The sequence below is a fragment of the Gadus macrocephalus genome, chromosome 1 (genome assembly GCF_031168955.1).
Source record: "Gadus macrocephalus chromosome 1, ASM3116895v1".
NCBI classification, from domain to species: domain Eukaryota; kingdom Metazoa; phylum Chordata; class Actinopteri; order Gadiformes; family Gadidae; genus Gadus; species Gadus macrocephalus.
This window is the reverse complement of record NC_082382.1, coordinates 5,521,808-5,540,281: the sequence shown is the minus strand read 5'-3', so window position 1 is coordinate 5,540,281 and position 18,474 is coordinate 5,521,808. Positions and strand designations below refer to the sequence as shown.

At 43.1% G+C, this 18,474-nt stretch overlaps 1 protein-coding gene across 2 annotated transcripts in view; it reads left to right on the top strand.

Annotated features, from left to right (window-relative positions):
- Positions 1-2,182: 2,182 nt before the first annotated feature.
- camk1b (calcium/calmodulin-dependent protein kinase Ib) overlaps positions 2,183-18,474 on the top strand; it is a 34,526-nt gene continuing 18,234 nt past the window's right edge. Inside the window, exons 1-2 of one of the 2 annotated variants that reach the window (XM_060063955.1) lie at positions 2,183-2,333; positions 7,217-7,330. In XM_060063955.1, coding sequence (XP_059919938.1) covers positions 7,245-7,330 — 86 coding nt within the window. In that variant the 5' untranslated portion in view covers positions 2,183-2,333; positions 7,217-7,244. Of the gene's footprint in view, positions 2,334-4,173; positions 4,200-7,216; positions 7,331-18,474 lie in introns of those variants that run through there. The other variant, XM_060063954.1, reaches the window with a different exon arrangement.

The window sequence follows — 18,474 nt, the reverse complement described above, 5'->3', positions numbered from 1 at the left end:
ATCTAATCATCAAGTCTCTGCATCATTGATTTCAATATCTGTGTAGAAAGGAAAAAATGGATACACTGTGTAGACCAAACGAATGCAATCACACATGAGGGTAAAAACAGCAGTCTGCCCCATATATGCACTGAAAAATGTGCCTGTCCTCCACAAGATGGTGTGGTTAGTCCCGTTTGGCAGTCCACCATGTCATTGTGTGTGCACAGGGTAAAGCACTCAACATTAGCCAAGCTAATATTTGCAGATGGTTAGACACCAAATAAATGAAAAATTTAGACATTACATAAAGGCCTAGGTAGATGACTACCCTTCAGTGCAACATTGATGTTGGCAATGAATATAGAAATCAGAGGCACATGCAATTCGGGTTCAGGAAAAATCATTCAACTGAAATGGCAACCTGCTATCTCATTGAAAAAATCAAAACAAATATTGACAGTGGGAGCGCTGTAGGTGCGGTATTTTTGACCCTGAGCAAAGCATTTGATACAGGTAATCATAGCGTTCTGCTCTCAAATGTGTCCTACCTCACTGGAAGAAAACAATGCACCAGAGTTGGGGATAGTACCTCATCTTTCATTGGCTGCTCTGTTGGTGTCCCGCAGGGCTCAATTTAGGACCTCTGTTATTTAACTTATATGTAAATGATCTGCCACTTGTATGCCCAGAAGTTGACGTCCAAATTTACGCAGATGACACGGTCATTCTCGCACATGGAAAGAACAAATGTGAAGTGGCAGCCAAATTAACGGAAGCAATGGCCAGAATTTCTGATTGGTTCTCAGAGTCCTGCCTGACACTTTACATCAGTAAAACAGCATGCATGTACTTTTATAATAGAAAAAATGGAAATCAGCCTGATATCATTGTTATTGGAGAAAGGATCCAGACTGTTTCAAATTTTAAATATTTAGGAATAACTGTTGACTCACAGCTCTCGTTTAAGAAACATGTGAAGCAGGTGTGTTATACAGTCTAATTCAATCTAAGGAATTTTAGGCACATTAGGTACCAGCTCCCTCTGATGCAGCAAAACTTTACATGCAAAAGCTGGTCACAAACTGGAAAAACAACACTTGCTCCACTGCAAACACTTTACAAACAAACACTCAAAGCACGGGACAAAAAGCCATTAAGATATCACTACTGTAAAATAATACAAAGACATAATCTCATGACCATTGAATGTTTTTTCGTTTCTTGCTGAGTATGTTTAGTTTACAAAATAATGAACGATTTGGCCGCTCCTCCGTTGAATGAGTTTGTGTCACTGAGCTCAGACAATAGAAGAAGAACGTCCAACAGAGGGGACTGTGTAGTACAGCACAGATCCACTGAGTTTGGCACATCCGTATTTTCAGTTAGAGCCACAAAGTCTTGGAACTCAGTACCAAGCGAGATAAGAGAGTGGAACACCTTTGCTGGTTTTAAATGTACGATGAAGTCATGGCTGAATTTAACCCAAGCATGTACCCATCATGCATAGACTGTTGTCTTAATGTTGTGATGTCCTGTTGTTGTGGTGTCCTAATGTTGTGCTGTTGTTGTTGTTGTGGTGTCCTAATATTGTGATTTTATTGTTCGTATTGTGTTGTTGTGTTTTACTATTGTAAAATTGTGTGTTATTGTTTTTTATACTTCAGTGTTAAGTTTCTTTTTTGACAGAGATGTTATTCTCTGTTTCCTGCCCAGGGACTACAGATGAAGTTTACCGTTAATCATTTGGTGGAATGTTCATATGTTTTGATTTTGTTCTTAAAAATAGGTGGAACAGTTAAACAACCATATCGTTGTTATACTATGGACAACAAAATCAATAGAAAGACCAGTCAATTCTTTAATAAAAAATCAGTAGGCCAACTCTTTTTATGAATTTCAATGCGTAAAGAAAATATGGTTAAGGTTTCACCTTTAACTGTGAGTATCCGTCCATGCATGTACATATCCAGAGATGTACTTATATAATTATTATCATTATTATTATTTTAGTAGTATTATAAGGCCTATATAATCAAAATGAAAAAATAATAATAAGTCAGGTAAGAGTAAAACGTCTAGGTTAAATAAGGGACATCATAACTTCTCATCAAACAAAATAATTACAATTATGTATCTTAGAAACCAAATTGCCAGCAGAAGCCTCTTGTCTACCTGTGCGCCGCCCGAACGCCGGCGGTGATGATTGGTCACTTTGTGTGTGTCGCCGTGTGACGTCACGGGGAGTGCTGCTGCTGCTTCTCGAGCCGGTACTACAGTTCCTCCGCGAGCGCTCGGAGTTGAACAGATAGACTCTTCCTCGAGACTCGACCTTTGAGACCGACACACTGCAGGTAGGTCCTCTTTACATGACTGACACTCGAAATGTAGGAGGTTTTGGTTCAAATTGTGTAATTTGTATTCGTAAGGAGAATCCATTATTTGTATATGAGCGTAATCAAGGAAGACACCGAAGGGGTTTCAACAATTATTCTGAATAAACAGTGTCCAGCGGACGGTGGAATCAGAGAGCGCAGCTCTAACTCTTTCACATCTCATTGGACTATTGAGCCTGAATGCAACTTGGGAAAAAAATGTAGTTTTGCTGACCCGATTGACATAATGGATGCTATTAAACAGACTACAACTGAAACCCTCCTCTTTATCTACTCTATCTTCAGCTCAGCTTTCTTCTCTTCACCCCCCCCCCCCCGTATGTTCATGTGTTCATGTGCCCCCGCCATAAACATTGGACCATTAAGGAGAGTTTACAGTTAATAGTAAAGGATCGTTTCGCCGCAGCTTACAAGAAGTCCGCTTATCAACTAATAAGCTTGCTTTGAAAGGAGATTTGTCCTGTGTCACTTACACCCTCATGTCCTACGAGAAGGCTGTGCGGAATCACACTGGTTATAGTCGTGGGGTAATTTAGGCACCCAGTCAGTCAGCCAGCCAGCCAGTCAGTCAGTCAGTCAGTCAGTCAGTCAGCCTGTCAGCCAGTCAGTCAGTCAGTCAGTCAGTCAGTCAGCCAGTCAGACAGCCAGTAAGTCAGTCAGCCATTCAGCCAGCCAGCCAGTCAGTCAGTCAGTCAGTCAGTCAGCAAGTCAGCCAGTCAGCCAGACAGTCAGTCACACAGTCAGTCACTCAGTCAGTCAGCAAACCAGCCAGCCAAACAGAGAGACGGCAGATGTTTTGATGTTGACTCTGATATTGAGGGGAGTTATAGCACACAGATGCCAAATGGTTAAGGGTAAGTAGAGTAGGGGACCTGTTGGTTGGCTTTCTCATAGTTATACTCATAGTTATAGTCAACGTGGTTGTATTACATATGTAATAGCTTTTTATATTCTTCGTAGTAGTATTATTATTGTTATATTATTATAATTTCTGAATGTTTGATGTTGATGATTATAATGTTAATGGTACTGAGGGTTAATGGGTGAAATGATTTTAAAGGTTAATCAATTATCCAACATGAGTTAGAACCGAGGGATTTGGGTGTCCACATTAAAAGGCAATGGCAACTCATTTCATTTGGCTATATCAACGGCTTCATTTAAGCTAGGCTTTCAAAAGTGTTAGCATCTTGGATAACATCACATTTGTTATGATGATGACACTTTATATTCCGGATAATAAGATGACGTTCCCAGCCTCATTCCGTCTCAAGAGATGTCAACAGAGACAACCGGTTCAAAGTATGGAAAGTAACAAAGTATGGAAAGTTACAAAGTGTGTCAAATTACAATCAGACTTCCATGAGAGGAGGGGGCTTGAGTCTTGTGCTTTATCTGTAATCTTTGTGTACACTAGGACTGCAGAATTGATCAGAACTTGGCAGGATTCAGAGCCACGCGACTGCGTAGAAGTTAGGATGACTGGTGCTGGGAGGGTAGAGAGATCCAGAGAGCATGGCTCACAACGATGTTCATTTGCAAATGTGCACCACAGCTGATCCGCTAATGGGATGCTAGTGTAATTTAAAATGAGAATTTGTAATCAAATGAATACGTATTCAAATGTCAAATGTATAGTACATAAAATCCTTTTGATATTTTGATGCATCCTTTTCTTTTCTTAAAGTCAAATGAAACAGTTGAGAGAACAACAACTATAAGAAGGCCACATTTGACTTTACAGCACGTGTGTGTTTGTGTGTGTGTGTGTGTTTGTGTGTGTATTTGCTCTGTCCATCGTGCCTTCACAGGAATGGGAAACCAGTGAGTACCGTGAACCATACCTCGGAGTAGGGGAATGCTGCATGTTATGTAGAACCTGTAGAGAATGTGGTAATGTTTTGCTTTCTTGCTATGGTCCTCCCCAAGCGTTCTGTCCCGGTTGACTCTTGGTTATCTGATGGCCTCACTTTGTTTGTCTCCCCCCTTCCACTGGCCCCAGCTCATCTCCTGAAATTAGCAACAAGGTTTATTTTGGGCTTCATTGTTTGCCCTATACCGCATGACCGCCTTTTGTCCTATCTCCTGCTGTTTGAAGACCTACCTGCTGTTGGCTCTCCCCGCCTTCATTCCTGTCCGTTGTCTACACTTCTCTGCTTTAACTTTTGGGAGTGGAAAGCTGCTTGTCTAGCTTTGAACTTCAACTTGCACTGGGTTTGCACTTTGTGCAGTGCCAGTTGAAACAGAATATCAATACGAGGAATCCAAAGCGTCCAGTGTTGAAGTAGGTTTACATTATCATCTAAATAAAGTTACTTAAATCCCCCGCTGTAATGAATGCATGTATGATAGTCTATTAGCACTTATTCATGTGTTGATCACTAATCATGAGGACCACACACGTCGTGCATGAATATTGAAGTTTCTCCTCATGTCTTCATCTAAGTTGAGAGGAAACTGTGCAATCTTCAGTCACTACGTCACATACCGCTCACAATATTGTTTATTGTTATTAGGGCGGATTATCTCACACCTTTGCATTTTGTTTGACGCAGCACAAACAATTTGAACTTGAAAAGGATTTGTTGGGTTTCACAGACATAAATTAGCATCCGCTTTGATGCTCAGCCGTCCTTTCCACTTGACTCCACTCTTACAGGTCTTAAATATGACTAGTGAGTCGATCTGTCATTTTACAGTACAGCATGGCCATTAGAGCGATGGAGAAACAGCTAGCAATTGATCCTTTACGTCCAGAGAACGACAACAGTGGGATTGAGAAAGCACTAAGGGTTAATGTTACAGGGCACTTTGTGTGTTTGTATGTGTGCGTGTTTGCGTGTGTGCCAGCTACAGATGAGCAGTTTCCTCTATGACCGTGTGTCAGTCCTTTGACACATTTCACTAGACTTCCTCCTACCACTTCCCTCCACCATCACTTTGCATGCTGCGTTGCCAGGCCTCATTTAGTCGTTGTTTTCCCTACATTCTCTTTGTTAGCATACTAAACCGTCAATGGGAGGATTACATTTCAACCTGGGGAATGTCCTGCAGTACATGAGAAGCTTTGAGCTGGGGTGAAGCTTCTGATACTTCCTGTTCATTCTGTCTTCGCGCACGTTGTTTTAGCTTAGACAGAAGATACCATCTAAAAACAATCAGTTTGTCATGAGTCCGCCCCAAGTTGTGGTGATAACTATCTAACCGGGAAGAAAAATGCCCTCCAACAACATTTAGTTATATAAATTCCAAAAGCCTTAATGCGTAAATAATTATGTGGTTGATAAAAAATCCACTTGCCATTTACATTGCTGATGCATTAATTCCCTTTGTGCAGTCTAATGGTGGCTTTGTTTGTTAACATAATTACTACAGCTAACTGTCAGAACTGACTTCCTGATTTCTACTTATTTGCCTTCTACCTTAAACTGTGTGTGTGTGTGTGTGTGTGTGTGTGTGTGTGTGTGTGTGTGTGTGTGTGTGTGTGTGTGTGTGTGTGTGTGTGTGTGTGTGTGTGTGTGTGTGTGTGTGTGTGTGTGTGTGTGTGCGTGTGTGTGTGTGTTAGGGTGTGAAAAAAGTATTTAAGGTGACAGCATCTGTCACAGTAGTTGACATTGCAAAGACAACCTGTTACTAAGTAAACCATGGCGAAGCCACAAACTCCATAATGGTTAAGATATGTTTGATTTCTGTGGCAAACTGAAAGGCAAACAGTGGAGAACAAATGAACAGAGCAAACATTCTCCACCCAAGCGGTTTTCAACCCAACCTTTTGATTTCCATGGAGATCTCTGCTGCCGACCGCCGTGGCGATGGTCCAACCCAGAACAATGTGTTACATCATCCACAGATAGACAGACTGGGAAGTTGCTAGGCAGGCAGCAGGAGTAGGGGAGTGAGGAGGACTGATATGAGCCAGGCTATTTTAGTCCGGAAGGATTGTGTTGGCCACGGTTTACGGGCTTGTACCATCATGGCTGCAATCTCCCCTGCTCTCTCCCACACAGGACTGTGGGACACCCCAATTCATGCTAAGTCACATCAAGGAAATGCATTCTTTCATTGGAGAATGATCAGCCATAGTCAATGAGAGCAACAATATGAGCCGAGGCTTTCCACACAGTATGGCTGTAATATTCCTGAAACTATGGTTCATATTTCATCATATTTGTTCATATTTGATTAGGGGTTTAGATCATTTTTGTTTATCACCCAGTGATGTGAACTGAAAACAGTCAGAGAGAAAAACAATTTTTAACACAAATGCCTTCACTTTCTGCAAATGTTCCAGTTATTTTAAAGACGTGTTGTTTGTGATCATGCTTGATAAACAAATTACAAATACATGCTTAGTTAAACCACTGATTTTTTTTTTTTAATTTTAGAAAAAATGCTAATTGCTTTTTGAATGCCATTACAGTTTAGCTAGAAGAACAGGACCTGCTAGATTCTTATGCCACTTGAGATCCTTTTTAATTAGTTTACACACTTGTGCTTTTACATGCTTGTTCTGATAACTGGTTTAGTAACATTCCAGGTATGATTAAGAAATATATTCCCATACTTTTCTTTGTTTTTTTTGCTTTATTACCTTGCTTCTCGATCTCATTGCAGAAGACAATTCAAAATAATAAGTGTTACCTTATTTATTAATTAAAATGTGTATAAAATGGTAAATGTATATTTAAAATTTATACTCTAACAAAAACATAAAAACAAGACTATAACTCATTCGTAAGCAGCTCTTGGCTGCTTGACCCTTAAGCATTGTGGTAAACACTGTCCTCTCCTCCCTTCCCCCCCCCCTCCTCCTCTCTGTCGCCTACTCTCCTCCGCCCCAGTATTGCAGCCGAGCGCCACAGTAAGAAGATGCCACTGGGTGATGAGTGCCATGACTGGAAAAAGAAGACCACGGACGTGAAGGAGAACTACGACTTCAAAGACGTGCTGGGAACGTAAGTGGGCCACATTGAGCAGAGCCTTCAGCAGCCTCCTTCTGCTGCAGCTCTGGAGAAGCTCTGTGGGTGTACAACCTGTGTTTACACCATTTATTATGGGAACCGTGTACTTGATTAGCACATCATCCTTTGTTGAACGTGTTCACTTCCTTCAACGACTTCTGCCACTATAGTCAGTCATACTTCGTCATAGATACACAGAGAATCACCTCAGAAGAATGGTCCTTAAGCTTTAACCGCCTACTGGAACAAGGCCATGTTACATTGAATGAAAGAGTCGTAAGCATGGTTTACTGTGGACAAAGGCTTGATAGAGAGGAGGAGGATTGGCCTTCCAAATTATTTTGAGAAGAATTCCTTTCCACCACGAAGTGATGAAACCTCAATAGTACAGAAGAGATATACCTTTCAGTAATTGCAAGGCTATACTAGGTAAAAGGCCCTATAGAATTGTTATATCGGTCAATATGTTGAAATTTGGCAGTTCAAAACTTATGGGTTTTCGGTGGTCATCATTTACAAGAGGGGAATTTCAATTCATGTACTCTATCTAATCCTCCCTCACATATTCCTGGCCTATATCATGAGAGAAACATGAATTTGTTTGTGTGTGCGACTGTGCGTGTTATCTCCAAACCTCTCAAGACAGAAACTGTGCATGAGAGTGTGGGGTTTTATTTTACGTTGGCGATACATGATCTTTGGCTCAATAACAATGGAGTCCCCTGTGGCCCACTAGGTCCTTCCTTAGTACGGAATTCTGGGACTGCTGACCATGAGAGATGTGTGATTTGATCTCTGACCCCAAAACTAGTGAACAGTTCTATGGTGTCCTTCTCCCAGGCAAGGTCTTTACAGACAGAAGAGGTTATGTCATAGAGCACTGCAGATGGCCTCTCAGTGGTACAGCATAGAGCTTCTGATATTGAGGCGTTTGATCATTCATTCCTAGATCCTGAACAGCAAAAGGTTAATAAGGCATAGGCTTGTCTATTTATTTGCCATTCCTTTGTGCTGTTATCCAGAGCCACCTATTCTGTTAAATAATTTGAATAAGGGTTTAGCCATCTTGGTTTAGTATGCTTCCAGTTAGACTGCAGACAATTTGGACCAACTAAACAAATATTTACGTGGTGCAAACATTATTGGGCAATTTTCACTTGCAGTTCCTTCCTTGTTTGTGAGTGTGTTTGTGCGTGTGTGTGCGTGTGTGTGTGTGTGTGTGTGTGTGTGTGTGTGTGTGTGTGTGTGTGTGTGTGTGTGTGTGTGTGTGTGTGTGTGTGTGTGTGTGTGTGTGTGTGTGTGTGTGTGTGTGTGTGCGTACGCACGCAGAATAAAGTATACATTGTGTATTTTACAACACAATGTAACACAGTATGTTTACAACACAACCAAGTTAAGCTTATTTAATGTAGTGAATAGATAGGGTTAAAGTTGATGACTGCAGGCCGTTTCGTGTGTGTGTGTGTGTGTGTGTGTGTGTGTGTGTGTGTGTGTGTGTGTGTGTGTGTGTGTGTGTGTGTGTGTGTGTGTGTGTGTGTGTGTGTGTGTGTGTGTGTGTGTGACTCTTTGATTGCCCCTCTAATAGGGATTACTTTATAATCATAAAGATATAAAATACAGTATGTATACTTTATTCTATATTACAAAGGACTTGATTTCAAATGATTTACACTCATGATGTAGTGCAGTATATGTAGGGGTGTCATCATTGGTCAATTTCTGAGTAAGATCGTCTTGGTCTCACGACTCACAAGACTAGTGGTTTAATAGTAAATAGTTAATGTCACCATTGTGATGCCTCCATTTTTGGTAACGTTTCTGGTTAAATCGATCTATTACTGTTTCCACGTATACCTTTGTAAAGTTTCTGGTTACCTTTGTAACGTTTCTGGTTAAAATCGATCTATTACTCTTTCCATATACCTTTGTTTTATTACGATCAGCATGAGAATCTCACCGTAGTCTATACAGAACACTCATGTTAGCGTGTGTTATATGACATCTAAAATCTCATTTTTCCCACCACTCTGCACAACGTCTTGTGTATTGAATAGGCAGTATATGTAACATTAGATGTAACATTATCTGTGTCCTCCTCAACCCAGTTTGTGTCCTGGATGCTTTGTTGACAGCAACCCTGCATCTTTTGTCTAAGGCTTATCCTTATGATGAGTATTGACCTGTCATCATATGTCAATACAGGATGTGTATCCAAGGAGGCGTCTTATTTTAAAACACCCTAAAGTACACATAAATAAATCCTTGTTGAATCAGGAATTAAGAAGTATTTATTCAAATGGTCTCCGATGATAAAGGGATGATCATGTGGGAATGCGCTCAAAGGGACAGGACAGGGAATATGGTGACACCTGATCAATTCATCATCAGATTAACTCAAGATGGAGTCCTAATCTTCAGTGTGCAATTTCCCCAATGCACCTGTATGTAACTGTGTGTGTGTGTGTGTGTGTGTGTGTGTGTGTGTGTGTGTGTGTGTGTGTGTGTGTGTGTGTGTGCGCGTGCGCGTGTGCATGTGTGGGTTGTACATAATGTATATTTGAACCTATATGTCTTTTGCCGTGTCACCCCTTTAGATTGCCTTAGAATCTTCCTACCTGCCTTTGTCTCCTCCATCACCTCCTCCACCCCCCCCCCTCCTCCACCCCCCCCTCCTCCATCACCCCACCACCCCCCCTCCTCCATCACCTCCTCCACCACCCCTCCTCCACCCCCCCTCCTCCATCACCTCCTCCACCACCCCTCCTCCACCCCCCCTCCTCCATCACCTCCTCCACCACCCCTCCTCCACCCCCCCCTCCTCCACCCCCCCTCCTCCATCACCCCACCACCCCCCCTCCTCCATCACCTCCTCCACCCCCCCCTCCTCCACCACCCCTCCTCCATCACCTCCTCCACCCCCCCCCTCCTCCATCACCTCCTCCACCCCCCCTCCTCCACCCCCCCCTCCTCCACCACCCCTCCTCCATCACCTCCTCCACCCCCCCCTCCTCCATCACCTCCTCCACCACCCCTCCTCCACCCCCCCTCCTCCATCACCTCCTCCACCACCCCTCCTCCACCCCCCCTCCTCCATCACCTCCTCCACCCCCCCTCCTCCACCCCCCCTCCTCCACCACCCCTCCTCCTCCACCGCTCCTCCCCGTGGTGACAGCAGTGTGGTGTGGTGGTGGAGGAGGTGTTTCAGCCTGTGTGGTGTGGTGGTGGAGGAGGTGGTGTGGTGGGTGGAGGAGGTTAGGTTGGTAGGTTAGGTTGTTTGTGCAGAGAGCACCGGCTCACCACATCATTCATCTGTGTGCCATGCTCATTTGCCATCGCCCCAATGGTTGTCGGTGGAGGAGGTTAGGTTGGTAGGTTAGGTTGTTTGTGCAGAGAGCACCGGCTCACCACATCATTCATCTGTGTGCCATGCTCATTTGCCATCGCCCCAATGGTTGTCCTGGAAACAACAGAGACACTTTCCATAATGGACTCAAACAGTCACTATGGAAACAAAGTTTTTTGATTTGCCAATAATAATCCAGCGCCTGTTGCGGCTGCATATGTGGGCATAGTGTAAATTTGTGTGTGTGTGTGGGGGGGGGGATTAAGCCTTCTTTCCTTCTTCTGTGCAGGGAAATAAACCAAACATGCACTTACAAACACACACACACACACACACATACAGTCTCATACAGTTCACACATTCTAAACATTCGAATAGAATAGAGGGTTCTGGTCTGTGAAATGGTCTTACTCTCAGATGTTTTGCCATGCTACTGAGGATGTAGAGATGGTGGTTGCATGTGGGCAGTTGTGATTGGTTGAGTATTCATGGCTGAACATGTAATATATTCCTATACATCTCAAACTTCCTCCCCTGACTGAGAGCATGGATTGTGTTTCCACTACTCACCTCTCTCTCTCTCTCTCCTCTCTCTCTCTCTCTCTCTCTCTCTCTCTCTCTCTCTCTCTCTCTCTCTCTCTCTCTCTCTCTCTCTCTCTCTCTCTCTCTCTCTCTCTCTCTCTCTCCCTCCTCTCCCCCCCCCCCCCCCCGAGATAAACAATTATATTGCATGCGACCTATTCTACTGGGAGTCTGGTTTGCTCTGCTAGGCCCCAATGTGTCCGAGGCTATTTGATATGCAACTCAAATACTTCTTTGATTGGACTACATCCAGGGGCAGAGCGAATCAGGGCTGCCCATTGATCCTGTTCATGGGTGGAATCAATTGGTCACATAGAGGGTTATATAGCTGGCCATCTCTTGTAAATGTAATGCAAAAACACTAAGCCTTGGTTGAAATGTAACGTCTCTAAAGGAGAAAAAAAATACCCAATTAGGTTTGGTTTCAGTTTCAGTTTATATTGAGATCTTAATCTTGCAAGCACATTCCTTTTAACAAAGCACATTGCTTATTACACCCAATTATAGTTGTCTCTCTGTAATGACAGCATAAATCACAATCAAATCAGGACCTCAACTTTGATATCCGTAAAAGTTCTCCCGTGCTCAGTTGACACTCTTTCTCATTGAACTGCCTGGTTAAACACGGGTCTGTGTGAGCTGTCTGGGTTGCTCTTGGATGTTACCAGGACCAGGCTAGTTAGTAGAGCAATAGGGAAGGTGTTGAAATGCGGACACTGTTGGTAGTGGTTGTTTTTCTCTAATCCCCCCCCCCGCAATCAATGGCTGTGATGGATTGTCCCACGTGGTGCCTGTCATCCCGTGTGATCTAGTGCCTCCATGCCTCGCAGGTCCCATAGCTCGCTATTGGGCTCCTGGATTGATTTGAGAGGAGCACAATGTTGGCACTGCTGGTGGGGGGAGGGGGTTTGGGTAACATGGAGAGATATATGTGTATAGAATGGGGCAAGGGGGTGATCGCATGAAAATAATTAAGCCTCTTAGCGGGGACAGGACAGGACTTTAAAATTGGGAAGTACAAAATAATTGGAAGGCAGACAGACTGAAGAGTCCACACATCCATAATTCATGTACAGAAACACACAGACGTAAGGAAACAGAGACATGAATGACATAACGAGATCACAATCATCATAGTTATAAACTCAGATGACAGGACTCTAACCACTTAGGTAATCCGCTAAACCGGTGGTTGGGCCAATCGCCACAGGAGTTAGCAGAAGGGAAGTGGGATCTACATCTATTGTGTGGTGTGACGGTTATTGACCGATCCTCAGTCTGCATGCTCTCTCTCTATGTTCTCTGTAGGTCTCTCTATCTCCTTATATTTCTCTGTTCTCTGTATGTCTCTCTCTGTTCTCTATCGGTCTCTCTCGGTTCACTGTAGCTCTCTCTCTGTTCTCTATAGGTCTCTCTCGGATCACTGTACGTCTCTCTCTCTCTCTCTCTCTCTCTCTCTCTCTCTCTCTCTCTCTCTCTCTCTCTCTGCCAGTGCTCTTTTCTCTTAACACACACACATATATGAGATCAGCCCCTCTAGATGTCAGAGGCCTTTTCTCCCTGCAGGCCCGGTTCTGTTCCTTTTGGACACCAGATCCTCCTAAACCCTCACTTGTGTTTGAACCCAGAGTTGTCTTCATGGCCCCACAGCTTCATGGTGATTAATGGCTTCATCAGAATAGTCCACTAACTTGCACTGCTTTCTCATGCAGAAACTTCTCAACAGAATATGTGTGTTAATCACTAACCATAAACGTAGTGATTATGGCCTATATCTCATAATCACCTATATCTCACCTCGATCTGTGTGCTTCAGCTCGGTTTCAGAGGATGTGAAGTTTCACATGTCTGAAGTAACATATTTTGAGGGTTATTTCTAACCCTAACCCTTATTATATAATTATACACTATTATTTTTCTATTATGTCTTTTCAATTGGCCTAGTATTAAAAGAGCAACGTTTTCATTGAGGAACTGGACTTAACAAGCAAATAATGTAAATTTGTACGTATTTTTTGATTGTTTATGTCGACTGCCTATGTTGGCTTTGCAGAGTTCAATGGTTTCTATCTCACATGAGCAGTGGCCCGATCAGCACCACATCAGGTCGACTTATTGAGTGCAGGAGAGGGTGGACCCAGTCTGGCTGTTTGGAGCTCCAGGGTGTCCCTGGTAGAGCTCTGGCCTCCTGGCCCACCCTCCCTCTCTCTGAGGGCCCTCCACTGGTGAGTGAGTGAGTGTGTGTGTGTGTGTGTGTTTGTGTGTATGTTTGTGCGTTTGTGTTTCCATAGCTGTGCGTGTGTGTGTGCGTGTGCGTGTTTTGTGTCCATAGATGTGTGTGTGTGTGTGTGTGTGTGTGTGTGTGTGTGTGTGTGTGTGTGTGTGTGTGTGTGTGTGTGTGTGTGTGTGTGTATCTTGTGTGAGTGTGCACATTGACAACTTGAAGCGATAAGAGATGCATATGAAATTCAATATGAAAGAATATATTAGGAAAACAAGAAGAAACATTTGAATGCGTCTACATTTACTTTCTCAGACCTCCAGAGTATAGTACATGTAGTACAAATAGATACATAATAATATAAATAGTGTACTGAGTATAGTCCAAAGGTGGGAGACGAGCCACAGGTGTCACATGTGGATGTGCATACTAAGATCGGATGTTAAACATTTACATAGGATACTTTTTATTTTGTCAATGATAAACATTGACACGGGATACTCCATAATATAATGTAATCTTTGCAAAGACATGGAAATATAGAATAGCTGTGGCAAAGGTAAATAGACACTAGCCCATGGACGAAATTCTATCCCAGAACATATGATTTAGGATCATCAAACCACATGTTATTCTTTAGAACAAAAACTAAAACACTAATGCTGACCGGAATTTCAGGCACTAAATGAACCACTTTTGAACCAGACTAAATCAATAGAAGTTACTTACTATAGCAAAAAGTTGCTGGCATGAAATAAAAGACGTAATTACATTTTCCTCTTCCCCATCGTGGCCTTTGACCAGCCTTTGACGTGGCGGTCACAGCAGGTGTAGGGCTGGTTGTTCTGATGTAGCCAAGCCAGTCACCTGTGGCCTACACACCAATTAACCCCAAGGGTTTGATGGCCTTATCAGGTTAATAATAGCAATGGTAACATCTCGCAATCTGCAGAAGTTGAGGCCTGATTACTCCAGCTGTTAAAGTTGTTGAGCCAACACATGGGACAGGATTTTAACCAATGGTCCTTTACGTTTTTTGGCCGTTTATGAAACGTCATTGGCTCTTCGTCAATCTGTCACCACAGAAGAATTACGAGGTCCTCCAGTACAATGTTTTTGTCATGTGATGTGAGAAGCAGGTGAGTCAACATCCTGTAGCTAATGCTGCTATTTAGAGTGTGTTGATTGAAGCCTACACAGCATAGTGAGATGTTGTGTCAAAAGGTTTGGTCTGGGATATTGAATTACCCAACTTGGTGTTAGTGTGACATTTTCCTGAATTGCTCTCAGAGGATTGATTAAAATGAGGAATGCAAAACCCTAAGCCAGAGGTTTGTATATGTTCTGAACAGCGCCGGTGTTGTTGTAATACTTGTGCGTAACCATGACGGCGCAGCACTATGGCGTTGTAGGTTTGGGTTGTTTAGTCTGAAGAAGGAAATGTTGGGGAGCAGCTGGCTCTCCCAGCAGGAACCAGTGCACAGAGCTGTTCCAGTCCATCTATTATTCATCTCTCACTCTCTCCCTGCCACCCTGTCCACCACGCTGTCTTGTGTACATGGACGTAGAGGATGTATAATGTCCATTTGCCCCCCTGTTACCTTGGAGGGATTAGCCCCAAAGTTAAAGATTCTGAGGACGAGATTCCATCAAGTTCTGAAGAATACCAATCTTCTTCAATCTTTTTTCTCTGAAACACTTTCTTTCTGTTTACTTCTCTACAAATAGAGATCAAGGTCACGTCAAACATATTTAGAACCACAAGTTTTACTATCCATGGAAAAAAGTTATTACGCACCACTGAATGAATACAGTTACTCAGAGCAGTCCATGTGTGGATCACAGATATTATGTTTTTTATTGCCTCTTGGTGTTATAGTACGGAAGAGGATTAGGGCCACACATAAAAAAATAATTAAGTTCTGACTTTATTCTCAGAATTCTGAGAAAAAGTCGGAATTCTGACTTTAAAGTCAGAACTACGGGTACCTGTAAGGACCAACCTCTGTGGGAGAGACACTTTGCTTTATGCAGTAGGAGGAAGAAGAAGAAGCCATTTCGTTAATGGAAGACCTAAAGGTGGGTGAAACTTGCATCAAAACAACACATGTTCCAGTTTCACTCACCTTTAGATCTTCCATTAACGAAATGGCTTCTTCTTCTTCCTCCTATTGCATAAAGCAAAGTGTCTCTCCCACAGAGTTTGGTCCTCACAGGTACCCGTAGTTCTGACTTTTTTCTCAGAATTCTGAGATTAATGTCAGAATTCTGACTTTAAAGTCAGAACTATGGGTACCGGTAAAGGACCAAACTCTGAGAATTCTGACTTTAAAGTCAGAATTCTGAGATTAAAATCAGAACTATTTTTTTTCTTATGTGTGGCCCTAATCCTGTTCCGTATTCTAGAGCTGGTTGGTTTCAAAGGTATAATAAGTTCTGCCTTTAGGGGCCTCTCATCAATCTTTTTTTGGGCCACATATAGCCCTGGAATATGTACTATAGCGTTTCTACAGCTAGATGCGTCTTTGCAATGAGTCCATCCTTATGGAGAAATTCCTGCCACACTAGGAAAACAGGGGGGGGGGGGGGGGGGGGTATCGTTTTCATAGGTGTGGGCATGGCACTCCCATCAGACAGTGTATCTGATGGGTGTTTTTTGGTATTTCTGGCATCCCTCAAACTGAGTGGTGAACTCCGGATTGGTTGTATTAATGAATTCGGCCAGCCGTCTTCTCTGCAGGGAAAAGCCAACAACAGCCCTTCCTCCCGCGCATGATCCTGTTTTTATTCAGAGTGTGGGGAGAGGAGGGTCTTTAGACAGAGGGTTTGTTGTTAGTGCGTTGGAGAGAGAGAGAGCGAGAGCCAAGCAATGTTGAAGATCTACAGTGAAATACGACTTTACCAATTTTAAAAAGAAAGGAATTATTCCGTGTATGGGAAACAATATTGACCGCAGATGGCTTTTTTCCTCTCTAAATATATATATTTATATTATAAAAGTAAAGCTTATGTGAAACACTGCATTAGCTTGGTAATTTGTTGTGCCACCAAATCGAACTGACCGTACCGTGAATAACATTACGTATTTCCTGGGTCTGAACATTGCTGTAAACATTAGGGGTAATGTTTGTATTCCACTCAAAATAGAATAGGTCTGGTCATTTTTTGGGCGGAAATGTTTCTACTAAGCTACTGGTCATCTCACAAATCGTAGATGAGCATATTCGATTTTACCGATCATGTTGCGATCTGTAAGCATGTGACTGGCGAAGAGAAACTTGGCCAACATTGTGTATAGCCACTGTAGAAAGACACGTATTAAAATCCCCTTCTGAAAGATTCATCCATCTGCACAAATGAGGATTCTCAATGGAATATCTCTGCAATGGAACAGGACACCAGGCCGAACTCCGCCCCTTTCGGTTCTTGGTTTCCTGCCAAGACTGTCCCGCCTCCCCCAAGAGGTGCTATCACAGAGGACCGCTGGATCAGATTAACTAATGAATTCATTAATAGGAGTCATAGGAATGATTCATATTCAGCCATATTTACATTCATATTGATCTCTTCTGTTCATTCATTCAATTTAAGTGTTGTCTGGTGTTTGTTTCCTCTGCTTAATTTGGCGTTCTCTGTGTCCCCAACATGGAGAGTAGAGCAGAAAGGCATCAGCGCCGGGCTGCCTCATTAAGGGGAGAGTGGGTTGAGAGAGGCCCCCCTGGATCTCTAAGTACAGTACAACATGTTAATATGACAAGCCTGTAATTCCCTCTCAGCCGTGGATAAGCCCAAAGAGGAACAGCGAGTAAGACAGCAAGCACACCCTGCCTTCTATATGTTCATCTCTCTCTCTCTCTCTCTCTCTCTCTCTCTCTCTCTCTCTCTCTCTCTCTCTCTCTCTCTCTCTCTCTCTCTCTCTCTCTCTCTCTCTCTCTCTCTCTCTCTCTCTCTCTCTCCCATCTCTCCCATCTCTCACTTTCTCTTAAATGCTCTTGCGCTCTCTCCCCCCTGCTAAACATACACACTCTCAAACTTTTTCTCTCTCAAAACATGAACTACACACACACACACACACACACACACACACACACACACACACACACACACACACACACACACACACACACACACACACACACACACACACACTGACAGACGCACAAAAACACACACACCAACTGATTATTCATTTAAATGTTTGTTTTTTCCATTGAGATCTCCTCTGTCTTCTGACATTTCAGAGGGAATGTGTGTTTGTCTGTGAAGAAGCACAAGAAAGACAGATTTGAGGTTATTCTTAGAACTGGAAGACGTCAGACAGTGAATTAGAATCTGGATGCAAATTCAGGCTGAGCGCTTTTTTGTATGGCTGATAACAGCACAGCTTATCCGGGAGTTAAACTTTTGGGTCTTTCTCTTCTATTTTTTAATGAATTTGACTATATTGGAGCAGGCGCCAGCGGAGCACTGACACACACCCTGTCCTGACCTAATTCTAACAGAAGCCTGGGTCTCAGCACTGCACAGATCAGCTCCGTTTTACTGGAGCACACACACACGATGATACGCCTACACTGATCCACATACACACACTCACATGCGTACAGTTCTCACACACACACACACACACACACACACACACACACACACACACACACACACACACACACACACACACACACACACACACACACACACACACACACACACACACACTGTTAGTCCAACTTTTGTAACTTCCATCTGTTATAATTCCCTGTAGCAATGTCCATGCTAAACATCACCTAGGTGGCTTTTATTGGGTCTCTCCAAAAACAATTGTGTAGGGTGATGATGTTGGAATCGGTTTGTTGCCTCGGTTGAGTATAATGATACACAGCGGTAGATTGGTGGTGATGGCTGGTTTAACATTGACTGCTAAATGTACATCAGGTGTTCAGCCCGCACCCAGCCCCAGAGTCCAATCAGTCTGACTCGGGCCAGAGGAGGGTG